Source organism: Lathamus discolor, chromosome 15 (assembly GCF_037157495.1).
Source record: "Lathamus discolor isolate bLatDis1 chromosome 15, bLatDis1.hap1, whole genome shotgun sequence".
NCBI lineage: Eukaryota > Metazoa > Chordata > Aves > Psittaciformes > Psittacidae > Lathamus > Lathamus discolor.
In genome coordinates this window covers 10,119,580-10,140,582 of record NC_088898.1, presented here as the reverse complement: position 1 = coordinate 10,140,582, position 21,003 = coordinate 10,119,580, and the positions used below count along the sequence as shown (strand labels likewise).

Genomic DNA, 21,003 nt, shown 5'->3' with positions numbered 1-21,003 from the left:
CCAGGGATGGGGCAGCCACAGCTTCTCTGGGCACCCTGTGCCAGCACCTCAGCACCCTCACAGGGAAGAGCTTCTGCCTAAGAGCTCATCTCACTCTCCCCTGTTCTGTCAGGTTAAAGCCATTCCCCTTGGCCTGTCCCTACAGGCCCTTGTCCAAAGCGCCTCTCCAGGTTTCTTTTAGGCCCCCTTTAATTATTGTTGCCTTCATCTGACTCAGGAAAAGGATTATTTGGAAAGGTGAGTTTGTCAGACCATGCTTCATTTGTGAAAATAAAGATGAGAAACTTGTCTCAGCCTCTGAATTTCCTGCAGGTTTTTGGTCATGATTTATCAATCTGTGTTTCCGTTCATGGTCTGGTTTTTATGAACACTGACCTGGAAGTTAAGGGTGCTTTTGAATTATAAAGCTGCAAACCAAAATCTGAAGAGAAGCTGTGGCTCCGTGTGACCTTTACAGACACTTCATCCTTTCTTCAGCTTTCCATACAGTGTTGAGCAGGTTTTAGTTCTATCAAGCTGGCAGCTGCCCAGTTTCTGAGAAGTCTCTTACTCCTCCCTTCCACAAGCTGTGATGAGTAACTTTGTTTGACTTGAGTGTCAAGCCTTGCAGAAAAATACCAGGATAATGAAGTTAGCAAGCTGTTGCTTTTAAAAACCTAGCTTTCTTTTTATTGCAGGCCACCAGTTGTGGGTAGAGAACACAGATGATATGGGAAGTTTTTGCTGGGTAGGTGCCAATTCTGATCTTTAAATCAATACTTGTGTACCTGTTCTTGCAGTCGATACTGAAGAAGTCTGTGACAGTGGCAGAAGCTCCTTCAGCAGTTTTCCATTATAGTGCTGTGCAAGATGTCTGTAACACCAAACATATTGATGCCATTGTTGAAGCAGCAAAGAAAGACCTTTCAACCTTGATGAAACTTGATGTAAGTGCAGGAAGAAGTGGTTTTGCTTTTCATTTCATTCTGCTAAGCACCAAGAAGTAAATTGTCTCCCTAGTATACTGTGGACTGGCAGAGTGGTTTATTCCCTGGTCTGTTGAAGTTATTAGCAGCACTGCTAATAGACCCTCTGAAATGCAGTGCATGGATCTTTCCTCACTGTGTACAGAGTTATCTGGGTAAGAAGTAAATGTGCAATTTCTGCTGCCTTGTAATTTCATGCTCTCATGTCCTGTGTGAAGAAGTGGTGTAAAGGCATTCAGGTGATGACTGAATCCATTAATCTGTTGGCACAGCACTGAGTGCCTTGGTGGGTTTTGGAACTGAACCTGTGTGTTTGGCCAAGGGCTGTGAGTGTATTTCAGAGCTGAGGGACTGTGCCATGGCCGTTGGTGCCCTTGCAGGTGTCACTGGTGAGCTGAGCCCCTGCTTATCACTTCTCTGTAAGAAGGAATGAAAATGTTTGTTTTCATCATTCCTATGATTCCAGCTGCATTTCACTACAGAGGTGTCTGTTCATGCAGCTAATAGGGCAATTTGTGGAAACAGTACATCTGTCTCAATCAGTCCCAGCTATCCTGGTTTTCTTTCAGCATGTATTACACTAACTGAAGGGTGTGATGCTGCCAGAGGCCTGGGCACAGCTGCTGCAGCCTCGTCCTCTGCTTCAAGAGCTCTCACCAAACAACACTTGCTAGAACTGAACAGCATTTACTTTGGGATTTTAACATTCCAAATTATTCCTCTTGCATCTTCCTGTTCTTGGTTGTGATCCTTCAGTTGCCAGCAGTAGGGCTTGAGATGCATGATCTGCAGTCTCTGGTTTGGCAGAGGGTGCTGTACTGTGTGGCCTACAGGAGAATTAACTCTCTTGTTAGGTTAATTGTAAGTTTTTGGGTTTTTTTTCAGACATTTATCTGCTCACGACAGGTTACAGACTGTTTTACAATTACGTAAATGGCAGACAGAATAAAGCAGGACTAGATACTTCCATCTGTTCTGATCAGCCTCCTGTTCCTGACAGGACTGGCCTCACACACTGCCTTTGACACAAGTTTGTATCCAATATATAACTGGCGTCTTCCTTTTTAGGTTTTTGGATCATGAGCAAAAAATCCAAGATCACTGAAGCTCCCTATTACAGCACTTCTTATTTGTTTTTTTTTAATCTAGAGTAAATTTCTCAGTAATTGACAAGTGAACAGATTAAAGTTACTTGGAACAGCATCATAGAATCCCAGACTGGGTTGGGTTGGAAGGGACCTTAAAGCTCCTCCAGCTCCAACCCCTGCCACGGGCAGGGACCCCTTCCACTGGAGCAGCTTGCTCCAAGCCCCTGTGTCCAACCTGGCCTTGAGCACTGCCAGGGATGGGGCAGCCACAGCTTCTCTGTGCCAATATAGGCAGTGTCTGTAGCATGAGGATCTAAGTAATCATGAAATAAAGTAGGAGATCTAAATAATGAAATAAGGGAGGATTTTCAGACTTTGATGTTGTAGCAGCTCAGTTTGTCACAAGCAAATAAGAAATGGATGGAATGTAGCCTGATCTCGTGTAAAGGTCAGTGTTAGTTTTTCTATGTAGGATTAGCAAAAGTCAAGTTTTCTCTAGGCAATGGAAGAAAACTCTTACTGTAGTTTGAAATGTTTGTGTTCAATACTGCTTCCTCTAGCAAGAAAATGAATCCTGTGAGCTCTTCTCTTAAAACATCAGCTCAGAGCTTTTATTTCTTAGGTGGTTGGAGGCATTTGAAGTTGTCATTTTTTCAGAGCAGCCTATCAGTATGAATAAAACCCTGCTGTTATGATGTCAGATGGGGTGGGGGTTTCTGTTTAGGTGGGTTTTTTATGAGACCATAAAAAAGAGTGGGGGGGATCATTTGCTGTTGGAGGAAGGTGGTGTTGTTTCAAATGCCCTTCAGGTATTTGACTTCAGGATTGAGATTTTTCCTCTTGTTTTAAATAACTTGAATTCCTTGGATCCCTGTCACAAATGGTTTTCAATCTCGTACAACTTTCGCATGTTTTCAGCTTTATCTGCAGTTAGGAATGAGAGTTAACATTGCAGGGCATATCTTCTGCCTGAATTACAGCAAAACAATGGTGTGTCCCACTTAATTCCTGCTTTTGGTGAGTGCTTAGAGGTGTTTTGTGCTTTCACTTCTGCATCATAAACCTCCGCTAGTGACACCAAGAAGGAAACTTGCTGTGAAACGGGTTCAGTTGTGCTAGTGACTTCTTTTCCTAAAAGCAAGTGGCTGGAGGAGGCTGGAGGGGATCAGTGGGAGGTTGTTCAGCTCGAACCCTGTAACTGTGCAATGCTGGATTTGGGGTTGCTGGTCTGGCCCTTTCAAGAGAGTACATGCCAGATAGGATGGACCATATCTGTGATCTCATTTGTAACCTCCTTCATTGCTTACTCAGGGTTGTAATAGCACAGAAAATAGGATTTCAAGGTCTGCTTGGAGGTCTTTCAGGCTCTTTTCATGCCCAAGGCAGAATCCAATATTGCTCAGTCATTTCTGGCAGGTTTGTGACTCAGCTGCTCTTAAAGCTTTCCAGTGCTGAGCACAGCTTTGTGTGCAGTGTACTCCAGTCCTTCAGGAGTCTGAGACATAAGGAAAATCCTTGCAACAGTTTTTGTTGGAGCTAATGCAGCAGTGAAAGCTGTTGGTAAGCAGAGCTCACTGGGGGCCTGTATTCCCTTGCTGTGAGACACTTCCATAGTTAGAGCTCTGCCTATAAGGATAGGTAATTCCCTACAACCATAAATGTATAAATATAGCAGAACCGTCACAGGAATTAGTTGATATTGCTGAACTGCAATATTTTGACAGGTGCTTGTCAGGTTTCCTGCATTGGACACGTTCCCATCAAACAGATTGCTTTCAATAAAACTGTTTTTTCATTAAGATCTGTTCTTTTTATCAGCTGGAGGTGGAAAGAGTAATTCTGATTATTTCACTTGCTCTATTTTTTCCAACCAAAATGAATAGAGGAAACCCTGCAGAGCAATGGCAATGGTGAAATGTTTATGTCGCTGCTGTTGTTTCCTGCTGCGATGAGGTTCATGACTATGGGCAGGTTCTGCTGAGGGGCTTGTGCTGGGCTGTATCACTGTGCACACAGCTCTTGCTCATGGTGGTTCTGCCTCTGTGGGGAAGTCCTTGACTTAGCTTAATGCAAGAGTCACGTAACTGAGCTGAGGTTTTGCCCCTGCCCATTTGGATGACGATGATAAAATCATACAATCACAGAGTGGTTTGGGTTGGAAGGGACCTTAAAGCTCATCCAGTTCCAGCCCTTGCCATGGGCAGGGACCCCTTCCACTGGAGCAGCTTGCTCCAAGCCCCTGTGTCCAACCTGGCCTTGAGCACTGCCAGGGATGGGGCAGCCACAGCTTCTCTGGGCACCCTGTGCCAGTGCCTCAGCACCCTCACAGGGAAGAGTTTCTGCCTAAGAGCACATCTCGGTCTCCTCTCTGGCAGGTTAAAGCCAAAAATGTTGAGATTATGAAGATTTTCTGCTTTGGGTGGAAGATTTGCCAAAGCAAAGGTGGCCTCAAGCATTAGGGTTTGACACTGACTGCACGTGGGGCACCAAATTGCATGGGAAGTTCTTTGAGATGGGAAGAAAACATTCTCTCCCTGCCTGCTGGTTGTCTCTCTGCACTCGGGATTATGGTGGTGACCAGTTTTTGAGCTGGAAAGGAATCTCTGATCAGCTGAGACACTTAACTGGATCAGCTCCTTGCCATTGCAAGGGTTTAGGTTCAAGTCCAAACCAAGGGCAGGCTTTTAGACAGACCCTCCCTCCTGTGTGCTTTTCAGTCAGGAGGAAAATTCCCACTCTCCTGTGCAATCCGCATGGGTATGGACACAAGGATTCGTTACTTTGGGGATGCTTCCTTTGGAAGTAACTTCGTGTTTCATGATTTTCATACCAGCTGATCGGGGTCTCATTTTGTTATAAACCCTTAAAAGAGCCTGGGGGCAGAACTGGCAAATACAAGCTCATTGAGAATCCAAATCTGATCATTGAAATGAATTAAACCTGTTTTTTCTTATGGAAGAAATGGCTGTTGGGGAGAGAAGCACAAAAATCATGCACCATCTTTTAAAGAGACTCAAGCACTTATAATATTGGCTTTAGTAATTGTCCTTGTTTGCTTTCTTTGGATGCTTCCTCACATCTTGGATCTTTACATGAGCACAGACCAGTAAATTGTCCCCTCTATACCCTTTTTCTCCAGGATCCTTCACTGCTGAACGGCAAAGTGACGCTGCACCAGGTCACTGCTGGGACTGTGCTGTCAAGGCAGGGAGATCAGGTGAGTGAGCATCACCTTGGGAGGAGAGAGCACCCAAGTGTGGCTCAATCTTTGCCTGCCATCATAAGGTATTTATACACATTGATGGTAAATAAAACATTCCCACATGAGCCCTCCCAAGGCTTCTCTTCTTCAGGTGAAGCAGTCCTGGCTTGTAGCCTTCCTGTGCAGTGAGTAGCAGTGTAGCCAGAGCTAGAGTCTCTGGTGCCTGACTGTGTTCAGCAATTAGATACCTTCAGAGAAGGTACAGGCTGTCATAATTCCATCCTTCTGAAAGAGCTGCAGAGTGAGGGAAGCCTTTTGCCATGCTCCACACTGCAGGCTTTCAGTGCTGTCTCTCAGTTGCAGTATTTTTTCCCCCCATACAATAGAAATTCCGTGTTGTTTATAGAAAACTTTATTTAGGATACAGTGAGATTCCTTTATAATAACACTGTGCAAATAGAGCAGGTTCTGCAAAGCACATGAGGGGCTGCTCCAGTTCCAGAGCTCCTGTGTTCTTCTCAGCTGACCTGGGATGTCATTCTCCATGCAGCTGCAATTACCCTGTTATCTCCATTTGCAATTGTATTGTTATTCCTCGAGATCTCACAGATGCAGCCTTCATTTTTCATAACCATACAAAGAGAAACACATTTGTCAATATTGTGGCTGCTTAGTTTTAAATATTCATAACCTGCTTTTAATAATTCACTATTGTGTCTTATTTTATCACCTAATTGTTCAAAACCAGAGGGAGCTTTGTGGAAGACAGATTGGTCATGATAGTGCTGTCACTGTGATAATTGCTTTAGAATCTTTGGGGATTTTATTGAGCTCTTCTTCTGTTTTCTCCAGGATGTTAATGTTTGCTTTGTGGTTTCGGGGATGCTTCATGTGTACCAGCGGAAGATAGACTCGGAGGAGGACACCTGCCTCTTCATTACCCACCCAGGAGAGCTTGTGGGGCAGCTCGCAGTCCTGACTGGGGAACCACTGATATTCACCATCAAGGCCAATCGAGACTGTAGCTTCCTCTCCATCTCCAAGTCCCATTTCTATGAGTGAGTTCTGATGTGAAAACATATATTGATTTCTTTTTTCTTTGAAATCATATATTGATTCTGGGAATGGATGGAGAGCATCCCAGAAACCAACCACCTGCTGGGCTGCATCCCCAGAGCGTGAGCAGCAGGTTGAGGGAGGGGATTCTCCTCTGCTGTGCTCTGGGGAGACCCCCACTGCAGTCCTTATCCAGCTCTGGGGCAACACCACAAGAGGGATATGGAGCTGTTGGAGCAAGTCCAGAGGAGGCCAGGGAGCTGCTGCAAGGGCTGGAGCAGCTCTGCTCTGGAGCCAGGCTGAGAGAGCTGGGCTGGGTCAGCCTGGAGAAGAGAAGGCTCCTGAAGGGGAGACCTGAGAGCAGCTCCAGTGCCTAAAGGGGCTGCAGGAAACCTGGAGAGGGGCTTTGGACAAGGGCCTGTAGGGACAGGCCAAGGGGAATGGCTTGAACCTGACAGAACAGGGGAGACTGAGATGAGCTCTTAGGCAGAAGCTCTTCCCTGTGAGGGTGCTGAGGGGCTGGCACAGGGTGCCCAGAGAAGCTGTGGCTGCCCCATCCCTGGCAGTGCTCAAGGCCAGGTTGGACACAGGGGCTTGGAGCAAGCTGCTCCAGTGGAAGGTGTCCCTGCCCGTGGCAGGGGTTGGGACTGCATGAGCTTTAAGGTCCCTTCCAACACAAACCAGTCTGGGATTCTATGATTAAGCCCTTACCAGTCAGTCATCTCAAACCCATCAGTATATCAGCTCTTCATTGTTTTGGGACTATTACAGATCTTTCTTTTTCTCCTCTAAAAGGCCTGTTGCCAATTCTCTGCATTTTAGGAGCAATGTGATCTTTCAGCTCTGCATCTTCACAAGTTCTCTTGAATCCCAAGCTCTATATCACTTCTCTCTCCTGTTCCCATATTTAAAAGTGTCACTGTAGAAAATCTTTGAGAACCATGAAGTTTCTGCAAGTTTGTTCTTTTTTGCTTAGAACTCTGAGAATAAAAAACTTGTTGATAAAATTAGAAGTAAATTTTGTTTTTCTCTTTTTGTTCCAAATTCTGTACTCATAGTTCTACAGCACCAGGCTTTATCCTTTGCTCAGAGCCTTCCTGCCAGGAACAACTGGTTCTTGGCTCTTACCTTACTGACAAGAAGTTTGACAAGAGCCTCCATTATTCTTCAGAATTCCTTTCTTTTCTTGTCAAATACATTACTCTGTTTCTTTGAGCTGCCTGGAACATTGTATTAGGGTTTTTTTCAGTAATTAATGAGAGGGCAAAGCAGAAAGAACATGGTCAATAGTTGCCATTGGGCAACAAGCACAGTAATGGAATAGCCCATGGTTTAGAATGACATGTTGGATGTTGGGCAACAGATTCAATCCTTTTCGCTGCAACTTTGGGGCAGGAGCCTTTTACTTGGTAGTAACATGACTGAATAACTATCTGTAAATGTAGGGTTTAAGCACAGGGGTGACACCACCTAATTATATAGTATATACCTTAACTGCCTGCTGTTTTGCTGGAGTGATGTACTAAGTGTGCAGTGCCTACGCTGCAACTGTTGGTGTCTCCTGAGGAGCAGTGTAATCAAGCTGTCACCAGTTCTCCTGAGGGAACATGTTCAGGTTCTGCAGTACGAGGGACTCGTGTTTCTGCTTCAGTAAATCTCAGTTTGGAGTCTGAGCCATGTGCACTTGCCAGAGAAGCAGGAATTGTTTGAGTTGTGTTTGCTATTGGCAGCCAAGCTGAGTATCACATTGCATCCACATCCCCAAGAATATCTGTGTAAGTCCCCAGCTTCCACAGACACCAGTTTAGCCCTTGCTCTATTTGGGGAGCTTTCTAATAAAGAAGCCTCAGATTGCCTTCACAAACAGGCTTCTTCAGTGCAGAGCTTTGGGGTTTAATTTTCCCGGTGCCAGCTATGTTTGAAGCAGAAGGGCAAAGATGAAAATGCCCAAGTGAGAGGAAGGGAACCTGGCTGATACATGGGGAAAAGCCCTGCTTTCCATTTCTTGTGCATGAGGGTGGGCTTTTACCTTCTGTGCTAATACTCTTGTAGAATCTCTACAGCACAGAGTGAAATAACAGAGCGCTCTAGATGGAGAGAAAAGCAGCCTGTTAGTAGTTTACATTCTGAATGCATTAAGTATTAAGATATGTATCTTGAGGGAGGAACAGAAGTAAATGGCTTTTATTGATCACAGCAAACAGCCTGTGTGGGAGGTGGCTTTGAGTGGTAAATAGGTGAGTAGAGTAAAACTAGTCAGCTAAACCAGTCAGGGGCTTTCAGGGACTTCATTTAACTCTTGGATCAGCCAAGAAGGGGGATAGGATTGGGCTGGGTGTTCTATGTGTGATGAGGGGTTAGGCTTGTCTGTTTATCAGTGTTTCTCCTGGTGTTCCTCTTCCAGCTCTGTCTTTTGTTCCAAGTTAGGTTCATGTGGTAAGGTTTCCATAAGGTAACATGTCACGTGCAATAGTAGCATATCAAAGCCAAGGTGGTCTGTAGGTATCTGAGTGCGGGACATGGAAACCTCAGGGCAGGAGAAGAAAACTGCCCTGCTTTTCCATAACCTTTTGGTGGATGGATTTTAAACCATGCTGAATGGAGGAGCTGGTGTTCAGTTTAACTCCTAGCACATATGAGTGCAGGGATATAAGCTTGATGAGCTCAGTGTGGGACTGGGATAGATGCAGATGAATCTCTTCTGTTTCAATTTCAGGGATTTTGGCTGAAGAAAAAGTAAGCTTCATTATGGCAAAAAGTAGGAATAGCAGACACTGGGTAAGGTGAGCAGGTAGCAGGAATGCTGCCTGCAGCACCCTGTGTGCTGCACTTGATCCACAGCCACTGTCAGCTTGGGTCTCTTGCTGCAGCTACAGAACTAAGGAATGAGAGATCTGATGTGTTAGAAACTTTAGGGCAGATTCTGTGCCACGTCCAGGCAGTAAAGAGCTCCTGTTGAGTCTGCTTTTGCTGTTGGGATCCAGTGTTAGGAACTGTGTTTTTGCTGTGGGGCAAAGACAATGCTTCTTTTCTGTCTTTCTGTCCTCTGTTCATAAGGGTGCAAGGTTAGATACAAAGCTCACGTGGCTGCTGCTTAGTGACAGTTCCCACCTAGGCAGAGTGATCATAGAATCCCAGACTGGTTTGGGTTGGATGGGACGTTAAAGCTCCTCCAGTTCCAACCCCTGCCATGGGCAGGGACCCCTTCCACTGGAGCAGCTTGCTCCAAGCCCCATCCAACCTGGCTATGTTTGGTCTCCTAACTAGATTTTATTATGGCAGTCCAGTATCTTTCACTGTAAAGGGAACTCTGATGCAGAAAACATACCAAGTAGTTATCACTTTTTCTCTTTGTTTCAGTCCATGTGTGGCTTTACCATAGCTCCCTCACCAATGTTTGTGTGCACGTCATGTACCAGCTCCGTGTACACGTACCTGTTCCTTTGTGAATCATGCTGTCTGCTGTGAAATAACTGAATTTTGGTAGTCTGCCATCAGTTGTTCTTGGTGCTGCTCCGGAACAGAAAAGATAAGATGTCCTAACTAGTACCCGAGCTCTGGATGTGTGTGATCAGTCCACTCCTGTGGAGTAGTGCTTCAGTAGCAATGGCAGTGCTTACTGACTGATCTTTAGTCTGAAAGGAATGAGAAATAAGCCATTCCTGAACAGTTACCAGGTGTCTGTGGGAGCCATTTCCTGGCAGTCAGGGTGTTTGCAGTTAGCCCTGTCAGAACCTTCTCAGAGTTTTCCAGTGTGGGACAGGCATGGAATGACGTGGTGCTTCCATTACTAGAGACTTTCAAGCATCACTCAAAAGACTGAGTGTGAAGATCAGAAGATGTTTCAATTCTTTGTGCTCTTTGCAACAGGGAAAAGGGAACATTTGAAATATCGAGCTGATCTCTTGTTTTCAAGAGCATCACACTGTACATGTAATAAATTTCTGACCTTATGTAAAATCATGGGGAACAGTGAGCACATGCATGTGTGAGAGACTGGGAGGTGCAGAACAGCAGGAAGAGCTCATCCTCTGAGCAGTGTGAACATTTCCTGAGTCATAAGAGACCTGGGAGAAGGGGGAGGTTGGGAGGGTGGTTCAAACAAGTGCTTCAATGGTTCCTTCCATCCCTCTGCTCTCTTAGGGAAGGGATTTGGGCCAGGGAGCAGGATTAGTTGGCATCCTACTAACTCAGTCCTGCTGCTCCTTGGACAGGAATGCCTTTGAGTGGCATTCCATCTGGATGGGTTAGAAGGCTGGCCAGCCCCATGCTTTCTCAGGTTGTCACTAATGTGGTGTGGTTGGGCAGCAGAGTGCGTGTATACAGAGATGTATGGACTTCTGCATTAGCACCTGTGTAAGTGTCTAAGTTGCATTGGGACGCTGGGCCTGTGTATACAGATTCCTGTTTCGGGGAAGTTCTTGACTAACACTTGTGTTTTCCCCTCCAGGATAATGCGGTCGCAGCCAAGCGTGGTTCTTGGAGTGGCCCACACTGTGGTGAAGAGGATGTCCCCATTTGTTAGGCAAATGGACTTTGCCCTGGACTGGATGGAGGTTGAGGCTGGGCGAGCTGTTTACAGGTGAGGTGTGGACAGAATTGTATCTTATCTGTTGAATATTTCAGATCTCATAGTTCAGGAGCTCTGCTCCCTTGGTGATATATAGCAGAAGAAACTCCCTGAACTGAGTTTATTGACTGTTCAGGTTTTTCTCTTTGCCTGTTTTGAGATGATTTTCTTTCTGCAGTACCCTTCAGCACTGCTTCAGTCCCTTATCTCCAGATGTAATTAAAATTCCTGCATACTGTTTCTTCTCCTTTATGAGACTCAGCAAGCTTTTAAAGTGACTTAAACTGAGAGGCGCTGGCACAGGGTGCCCAGAGAAGCTGTGGCTGCCCCATCCCTGGCAGCGTTCAAGGCCAGGTTGGACACAGGGGCTTGGAGCAAGCTGCTCCAGTGGAAGGTGTCCCTGCCCGTGGCAGGGTTTGGAACTGCATGAGCTTTAAGCTCCCTTACCATACAAACCAGGCTGGGATTAAGAGATAGATGGTCATATGTTCTGGTGATGGCTTTTGTATTGTTAAGGGCACAAACATCTTTTGCTCAAATAGTTTTTCAGTCTTTCCAAATTAAACAACAAAACTCAAAGGTAATCCAGTTAGACTTACTCAAAGTAAATTGAAAATAGGCACTGCATGTTATTTTTAAGGGGCAAAAGTTATCCTTGGGAAAACTTAATTTATGGATTTTTGTACTAGGATGCATTTGAGCAATTACATAGTTGCTGCAGTGGTGGGAGAATAAAGGTCCAATTTAATGCATGTTCTATAGAATCTATAGTTTTCATTTTCATAACTGCACCTGCAGCACCAATACTAAAGAAAGTCTTGGATTACTTTGTGCATCAAAGCACAGAATCCCAGCCTGGTTTGTGTTGGAAGGGACCTTAAAGCTCATCCAGCTCCAACCCCTGCCACGGGCAGGGACCCCTTCCACTGGAGCAGCTTGCTCCAAGCCCCTGTGTCCAACCTGGCCTTGAGCACTGCCAGGGATGGGGCAGCCACAGCTTCTCTGGGCACCCTGTGCCAGCGCCTCAGCACCCTCACAGGGAAGAGCTTCTGCCTAAAATCTAATCCAAATCTCCCCTCTTCAAGATTAAAGCCATTCCTCCTTATCCTGTCACCTTTTAACAGCTACCTGCTTGATTTCTTGTTTGCTTATTATATTCAACTGCTAACTAAATAGGAACAAATGTGTTCCTATGTCATCTAAGCCAGGCAGGGAAAGGTGATCAGCTTTTGAAGACTTTTGATGCATTTGCTGAGTAGAGCTGCTTCACTGATCCTTGTTGCTGGTTATTCTGTCTGCAGACAGGGAGACAAGTCAGACTGCACGTACATTGTGTTGAACGGTCGCCTTCGCTCAGTCATTCGAGTGGATGATGGCAAAAAGCACCTGACGGGTGAATACGGCCGAGGAGACCTCATTGGGGTGGTAAGAGCACGTTTCTGAATGGTTTTCCTGAGAAAGACTCTAAAACCAGCAAAATCTTGCTCTGATCAGCTGTTAGTCTTAGTGAAAGGCTTTCACACGCTGGAAAGATGGAAAATCCCTTCAACTTGGAAACTTTATATACTAATACATGAATGGGATTATTAGGCTTGATGTAAAAAGAAAGTAAGCAAATAAAAAGCTACAAAAAGCCCTGCCCAGTGCTCTTCTGTGGTATGGGTTACTCTTTTTTCACATTGAGAGGAGCACAGCCTGGGGGAGTAGTTCAAGAGTTGCAGGAATGTGCACTAAATGGTGATTTGAATAAATTCAGTGTCAAGGAAAGACTCATTCTGGCTGGGGCAGCCTGGAAGTGTCTAGTCCAGTCTCTCAGAGGTAACTTCAGAGCTGCATCAGGCTGTCCAGGGAATGTGTAGTTCTTAGAAGTTATTAAAGCAACTTTTGATTTCAAAGTTGTACTATTTATCCATGTTTAATTTCTCTGTGTTCATTTGTTGTTTCTCAGGCCTAGTTCACAACTGGAGTAGGGTCCTCCGTCATCAGTATGCATGGCTTGTTTGATTTGTGTTTAACATTGGAGGGTTTCTGGAGGTCTAATATTGTTGTTAAGGCCCTATTCTGCTTTCCAAGCTGAAAACTAGATATTTCATGTGTAACTGTTATAGCCAGAATGAGCCTGCCTCTGAATAAAGGAAACACAATAGCTGGTATTCATCCTGTGGGAAGGAATTATTGTTTATAGAGATCAAGAGGAAGAGGAAGGAGCTGTATGAGGCTGTTTCCCTCTAGAGAGCTGATTCAAGGTTGTGCTGATTGCAAAAGATAATGGGTTTCAAAAGGGGCATGATCCAGCAGTTGAGCATTACCTGGAGAAGAGGTTCTCCCCTGCTGCCGTGCCTGTCTCCTGTGAGCCCTGGCTCTCTCTGTCCCTGGAGCAGGAGCACAATGCCAGCAGCGTGAGACCTCCTGGTGTCTCCTTGTGACCCACAGACCAGCATCTGTGTTGTACAGGGTTTGTGGCAGAGATCCCATGTGCTCTGAGAGACTGGGAGCTGACCTGACAGAATCCCAGCCTGGTTTGTGCTGGAAGGGACCTTAAAGCTCATCCAGTTCCAACCCCTGCCACAGGCAGGGACACTTTCCACTAGAGCAGCTTGCTCCAAGCCCTGTCCAAGCTGGCCTTGAGCACTGCCAGGGATGGGGCAGCCACAACTTAAGGATATCTTCTCAAGATCAGTGTTATTTCTGGCTGAGGAGTTCTGTGGGCTTGGGATGTCCTTGGAGAAGCAGGGCTGTTCTTGAGTTTGCTGGAACTGATTTAGTTTGTTCTCTTTTGGGCTGTCTCTTCAGGTACCTCGTAAAAGGTAAAATGACATGGTTTGGCAGGAACAAAAGCTGAGATCTTTTGTGACTAATCCTGCTGGTATGAGGCCTTTTAGTGTGAGAATAAGGGTTTGTCAGTTTTGTCACATACAAGCATTTTCCTGCTCTTTTTCCTGCTTCCTTTCACCAGTGATGGTTTGCAGCTTCACTCTTGAGCTTCTGGAGTTTTGCAGAGCTCCTGCATTAAAACAACAGAGCTGTTGTACCTTCTGAAAACAGTTCTGACTGACCGTAGAGTGCAGGCTCTGAACTCTATGTCTTTGTACAAGCACTTGAGGAGGTTTTGGCACAACGTTTAATGCTGGCTCAACTGGTAGGTGCACAGAAATGCAGGTTGTTTGGGTGGATGGACTGGGATGTGTTGGCTGTGACAATGCCTTGTTTACTGGCGAGACCCTGAGCATGGGTACAGAAACACCCATAGAGTTGATGTTTAAAGCATAAGTCACTTTTCTGGATCCATATTTGGAGAGGGGCTTTGGACAAGAACCTGTAGGGACAGGCCAGGGGGAATGGCTTTAACCTGCCCGAGGGGAGACTGAGATGAGCTCTTAGGCAGAAGCTCTTCCCTGTGAGGGTGCTGAGGCGCTGGCACAGGGTGCCCAGAGAAGCTGAGGCTGCCCCATCCCTGGCAGTGTTCAAGGCCAGGTTGGACACAGGGGCTTGGAGCAAGCTGCTCCAGTGGAAGGGGTCCCTGCCCGTGGCAGGGGTTGCAGCTGGAGGAGATTTAAGGTCCCTTCCAACACAAACCATTCCATGTTATGACATGAATCACTTCGAAGACTTTTGTGACTCCATGGACGTCATAGACTCCTACTGCCCACAGCTCCCAGGCCCACTGACTCACGCTGCCATTTGTTGAACGAATCCTGATGCTCTGGCTGCCTTTTGAAAACATGGGGGAGGATTTGTGAAGACTGCCAGGATGAACGTGGCCGTGCTTTGCGGAGGGCATTGCTAAAATGACATTTTTCCTTTTATAAAGATTTGTTTGTCCCCTTCTGCACGATTTGTTACAGCCTTTAAAAGCCTTTTGGAGGGTTGGGGTTTTTCCCTTGAAATTGAAGCAACACATGGTTCGAGGTGCTTGCAGGGCATGAAATGAGCGGTTGGTAATTGGTGTTATGGTCACCTGGTGGCATGTTCCTCACTGGAGCCCCTCCAAGACCCACCACGGGCCCTAAAAAGATCCATGAGTCTGTAGTCAATATGTTTTTGTTTACTGCCTTTATTTCAGAGCTTCAAAACTGCCATGTGTCAGATGCAGGAGATGAGTCTCTGCCATGTCTGCTTGCAGAAGAAAAGCATGAAAAACTGAAGGATTTCAGACAAGATGTTATTTTTTCAAGCATGTGCATGTGCTCCCAAGGCTAAACTTGTGGCTCAAACTGTTTTTGTTCCTTGTACTGACAAAATGGCATCTGTTTCGGAGGTCTGTCAGTTCAGGGGGAGAAGAACAGATCAGAAACTGAAGTTTGCCTTCAAGTGGGGACTTGAAGAGCTGACGAGGACACTTATGTCAGGGGAAAATGATCCCAGCTCCATAAAAGCCTTTGTGGAGGGATGCTGCCCACTACTTGCTGCTGCTCTCCCTCTCCATGGGCAACTTTGGTTGCAGTGTATGGTCAAATCAAGTCAAAACTTGATTGAAAGCCTTCCAGGTAGTTTGTAAAGGACAGGGAGGAATCTCTGAGATACAGTTGACAGAATTTGACCCCTCTGGGGTGGAATTTTTGATTTGTTGGTGCTGTTGCTACAGAGCACTTGTGGAAAGATGTTGATGTGTTAATTTTATGAATCATTATGTGAGCTAAAGGGTGACTCACAAGTGCTGTGCCCAGGTGTTCCCAGAGGAAACTGGAAAAGCCCACTGTGTGTCCCTAGAGTGGAAAATCCCTTCCACTTCTTCACTCAGTTATTGATTTAAAATGACTATTAATGGTTGGCTGATTTTGGGTTGGTTTTTGGTTTGTTTTCTTTTTTTCTCTTGATGATGCTGCTTTGGTTCTGATCTTGGTTAACTGCTCCAAACTGTAGGTTTTACTCATTAGCTTGATCTCATTAACACAGTGTTTCTTTGTTACCACAGAGTCCCAGACTAGTTTGTGTTGGAAGGGACCTTAAAGCTCATCCAGTCCCAACCCCTGCCACAGGCAGGGACCCCTTCCACTGGAGCAGCTTGCTCCAAGCCCCTGTGTCCAACCTGGCCTTGAGCACTGCCAGGGATGGGGCAGCCACAGCTTCTCTGGGCACCCTGTGCCACAGCTTCAGCACCCTCACAGGGAAGAGCTTCTGCCTAAGAGCTCATCTCAGTCTCCCCTGTTCTGTCAGGTTCAAGCCATTCCCCTTGGCCTGTCCCTACAGGCCCTTGTCCCAAGCCCCTCTCCAGATTTCCTGTAGCCCCTTTAGGCACTGAAGTCTCCCCTTAAAGAGCCTTCTCTTCTTCAGGCTGATCCAGCCCAGCTCTCTCAGCCCATTGATATGCCTGTGGATACCAGCAACCAGGCCCAGGCTGTGACATTTAGTGCTTTCCTACTGATGAGGCTGGAGCAGTTCTTCAGTATTTTTTCACAACCTGCAAAGCAAGTTGTCCCAGAGGGGTGGCAGGATCCCTGCTCCATGCATCTGTTGCCATGGGTATTCTTTGCTTTTTGCATTGTTGGCAGGACACTTGTGAGTGAGGAGGGGGGAAGAAAATCCAACCAAGCTCTTGCAGAATAATTTCCTGAAGGATAAGTTATTTGTATACTGCCTGCTCCCTTCCTGTGTCTGAAGGTGACAGAACCTTCTATGCAGTTGGCTTTTTATGCAAGTCAACACCTTGTCTCAGTTGGGTTCCTAGAGAATGGCAGCAGTGTTGGGAAGATGACTCAGTGCCAGCAGTTCTTAGGGACCTTGGTGACAGCTGTTGTGCTTAGAGTATTTTTAAAGCTGTCTCTTATGTAGTTTATAGCCAGACTTCCTGGTGGGCACCTGCCTCTTACCACTTATCTGCGGTGCCTTAACCACAAACCTGGCAGCTCTGAAAGCACCCTATGGAGCAGGCAAGCTGCAGTGACGTTGTGGTTCATACAACCCCCTGCAATGCTTCAGGCTTGGGGAAGAGTGGCTGGAAAGCTGCTCGTGGAAAAGCACCTGAGGGTCCTGACTGATGGAGCTGAACATGAGCAGCTTGTGCCCCGGCAGCCAAGAAAGCGAGCAGTATCCTGGCCTGTATCAGCAACAGCATGACCAGCAGGACTGGGGCAGTGATCTGCAGCCACTGGTGAGGCTGCATCTCAAATCCTGTGTTCATCTCTGGGCCCCTCACTACAAGAGAGGCATTGAGGTGCTGGAGTGGGGCCAGAGAAGGGCACTGGAGCTGGTGCAGGGCCTGGAGCACAGGTGTGATGGGAACGGCTGAGGGACGTGGGGAGTTCAGATGGAGAAGAGAAGGCTCAGGGGGGACCTGATGGCTCCCTACAAGTGCCTGACAGGAGGATGGAGCCAGGAGGGGCTGGGCTCTGCTCCCAAGGAGCAAGGGATGGGACAAGAGGAACCGGCCTCAAGCTGCACCAGGGCAGGTTCAGATGGAGCTGAGGAACAATTCCTGCCCCAGAGGGTGCTCAGGCATTGGAACAGGCTGCCCAGGGCAGGGCTGCAGGCACCGGCCCTGCAAGTGCTCACACACTGTGGAGACGAGGCCTCAGTGCCATGGGGCAGTGGTGGCCTTGGCAGTGCTGGGAACGGTTGGACTGGATGAGTGTAAAGGGCTTTTCGAACCTGATTCTGTGATTCTGTACAAGGTCTTTTCTTATTCTCTTTAACAACCAGAATTCCCCTTCTTTATAGTAGCGCTATATCCCATTGTTTTGAGGTAGCAATATAGCAAAGCAAGTGCAGAAAGGCATTTGTGCACTAAGATTTTATCTTAACGCAGGGCAGCATGAGTGATAGATTGCAGAACCCTCAAGTCAGTGCTGCAGCACAGCAGCTCTGCTGTGGAAGAAATCACACTTCACATCCTAGAAATAATAGATATTTTAATTATTTTAGAGGTTAAGCTGTTCATCTCATTAGTACAGTTAAATGTGCATGGCCTTTATGCCTCTCAAAAGTTGAACACCGAGCAGAATCTGTAAATGGCTTATCATATCCTCAGGGGCTTGGAGCATTGTGCTTTTGAAATGTAACACTAACAGAAATCTTTAATTGCTGAGTAATCCTCAAAGGAAACACCCGTATCAGGATTACACTTGTCAGGCCTTTGTTCTTTGTCATTGTTAATGTTATCTACACCTCCGTCCTCTGATGAGTGCTGCTGTACAAAACACCCGTGCTACTGCTGGGTGAGGGCCACTCTGCAGGCTGCTTTTCTGGGTCATGTTTAAGCATGTGAATGGGTTTTGGGCAATTATTTGACTGTGATTTTTTTTCAGACCAAGACTACTTCATTTGCTAAAGCTTTAAGTTACTAAAAGATATGTTTTGGGTTAATTCGGGTTGATGGTGCCTCGGGCACGCTCTGTGTGCAGCCTGTATCTCTGGAAACTGGAGGCGGCTGAAGTCCAAGACATGGTTGGAGAAGGAGGTGTTCTCTTTCCATCTTTTCCACCATCTGTCTTGATAATGCATTACTAAAAAATATTATTTTCCCAGCAGGGTCTTAGGTGTGAAATTGTGTTTTAGGAAAACAAAGCCAAAACCCAAACAAACAAAACCCTAAACCCAACCAACCCAAAGCCAGAGCACACAGCAGCAACCCCCCTGGTATCTACCAGCGGCAAGGGAGGCAGGGGAAGGTCTGGGGAATGAGTTCTCATTTGCACAGCTGAATTAAGGTCAGACTGAAGTGAGAAGCTCACTGTCCTGATTTCCAAACCCCTCCTGAGGATGGATTTGCCTGAATTGAAGTCACTGGTCTGAGCCATCTGAACCTTTCTTTCCTACAAGCACTTTCACTTACAGTGTGACCTGTGGGTTCTATTTTTTCCCACTCATATCTCTACAATACTATATTCTTTTATCCGCAACAGCTTACCTTTTATCTTCATTTTCCTCAAGTTCTAAACAGCTGATGAAAGAAAGAGACCATTCACAACTGAAAGTTCTTGTGGGACAGTTTAGTGGTCTCAGTGCTGGCTGGGAAAACCACAGGCACAGCTTTGACAGGCTCTGGTCTTACATTAACTGGCATTAGTGTTATGTGGGTAAGTCATTTGGCTTTGTAGCTGTCGCAGATAAAACTGCCAAGAGCTTTATCTCCTTAGCCAAATTCTTTTGAGTATGAGGATCTTTGATGACAGATACCAATAAGGTGGTGACCTCCTGGGTTTCTGATAGGTAATTACACACATTCAACTGTCATTCCTTAAGCTATTTAATGTCTCCCTCCTGCTGGACTCCCTTGTGATGATATCATTGCTAGTGTCCAGCAATGATACAACTTCTGATCCCGCCTCAGGACAATCTTCCACCTCCCTTGCCTCCTGCTGCTTTCTCCCTTCCACTTTGGGAGATGCTTCATGGGACTCAGCTGGCTGGTGGGTCGCCAGGGTTAACATTGCATTCACATGTCCCCTTGCAGCTACATGGCTCAGCTGATCATGAAAATTTAAGTTAAGATAAAGTTTCTTTCTTCCCCCCACTCCTCCCTCATGACATTCCTCTAGAAATATAACAGCAAGCATCCAAGTCCAGCAGAAGCCACAGAAAGTATTTACAGGGGAAGAGGCAGCAGGGGAGGGTGAGAGCGATGTTGTTGAAGTTCCAGCCGGCTTTAGTATTCTTGTGTGTGAAGCTGAGTTGAAGGCAATCAGATTTCATCTTGGTTGGAAGGGATAAGAGCAGGTCATAGTGTTCTTTATCTCTTCATCCACTGCTGAAATTAAGGTGTAATTTCACCATCAGAGGAGCCTGCTGCCTCCCTGTCAGTGGGGTTGCACTTACAGAGACTCTTCAAACCTGGATAAATCTGTTGGATTTGTTGGGTGTTTTGTGTGTGTGCTTCAGAGAGCTTTTGGGATGTTTTGTGGTGTTTTGACTGTAATGTTGGATTAGGCAAGCAAAACATACATGCATGAGGGTGCTGAGACGCTGGCACAGGGTGCCCAGAGAAGCTGTGGCTGCCCCATCCCTGGCAGTGCTCAAGGCCAGGTTGGACACAGGGGCTTGGAGCAAGCTGCTCCAGTGGAAGGGGTCCCTGCCCATGGCAGGGGTTGGGGCTGGAGGAGCTTTAAGGGCCCTTCCAACACAAACGAGGCTGGGATTCTATGCAAGTACCCATCTTTTCTATAGCCACACATATATAAGGGGTGAAACTTGAATACATGAGATAGGAGTGCTACTGGTTCCTGCCCCAGCTATAAGCTTCCCCTTTTCTGTCCCTTAATGATGTGCACTGGTGCCACAGGGCTGTCATTGCACTGCTACAAAATGCAAGCTCAGGCCTTTGGGGAGAACCTCTAGCATGATTCCACTGCCTTCATTACACAAGGAAGCAAGCTCAGCTTATTTAACTTCTACATGCATTTTGTATATGCACTTACACATACAGACATACAATATAACGCTTACATGTATGAGTGTGTGTATATGTATGTATTTTATGTAACTATGGGTTTTTTATATATATATATATTTATATATATATAGTGAGAAAGGGAGGTTTGGATTCTTCTTCCTGCACTGCGAAAGTGCAGGATGTCCTCAGTCACAGGGTTAACTTGGCACATGAAAGATTGCAGAAGGTGGTTGTTAGAACAACTTTCAAGAGTACATGGTGTACTGCATTCAGCCCTGGCACTGCTCCCACAAATAGCATCGATTTGCAGCTTGCCTGGTTGCTCTTCCCACTCATTCATTGCTTCCAGCAATGTCTCCTCCTTTGTCCTTTTCTGATACAAACAAGTTAATGTTTCGGATCCTTCCAAACTGGTGGCTTCAGGAAGCACCTCTGACAGTAGCATCCTCTGCTGCTTCAGGTGCGAATGAGCTGAAGAAGGGTAGCTTGCTTAAACTGGAAAAAGAATGTTGTGTCTAGTGTTTGGTTGCCCTTCATGCAACATTGATCTTGTTCCATCGCTGTGTCCAGTTGCAGCAGCAGCATCTCCTGCCCTTGTTGTAGCAAAGGCATTCTGAAAATCCACGTGCATGTGTCTGTTGTGCGCCTACTGTTCCAGTGCTTGTGTTGGCCACTTGGATACGGGGGGTGCTATCTGGTACCTGTACAACTCACTGGTTGCCCATCCCTTTCCTTGAGCCTCCTAAACTATCAGCAGATGTCAGTGTTGATACTTCTTCTTGTGCTTTCATGGG

At 46.3% G+C, this 21,003-nt stretch overlaps 1 protein-coding gene across 2 annotated transcripts in view; it reads left to right on the top strand.

The window, feature by feature from the left end:
- The window catches only part of PNPLA7 (patatin like phospholipase domain containing 7), a 122,542-nt gene that overhangs the window by 25,078 nt on the left and 76,461 nt on the right, over positions 1–21,003 (top strand). For both annotated transcript variants that reach the window (XM_065695324.1, XM_065695325.1), the window contains exons 15-19: positions 780–926; positions 5,193–5,270; positions 6,108–6,313; positions 10,762–10,893; positions 12,183–12,306. In XM_065695324.1, coding sequence (XP_065551396.1) covers positions 780–926; positions 5,193–5,270; positions 6,108–6,313; positions 10,762–10,893; positions 12,183–12,306 — 687 coding nt within the window. The remainder of the gene's footprint in view (positions 1–779; positions 927–5,192; positions 5,271–6,107; positions 6,314–10,761; positions 10,894–12,182; positions 12,307–21,003) is intronic.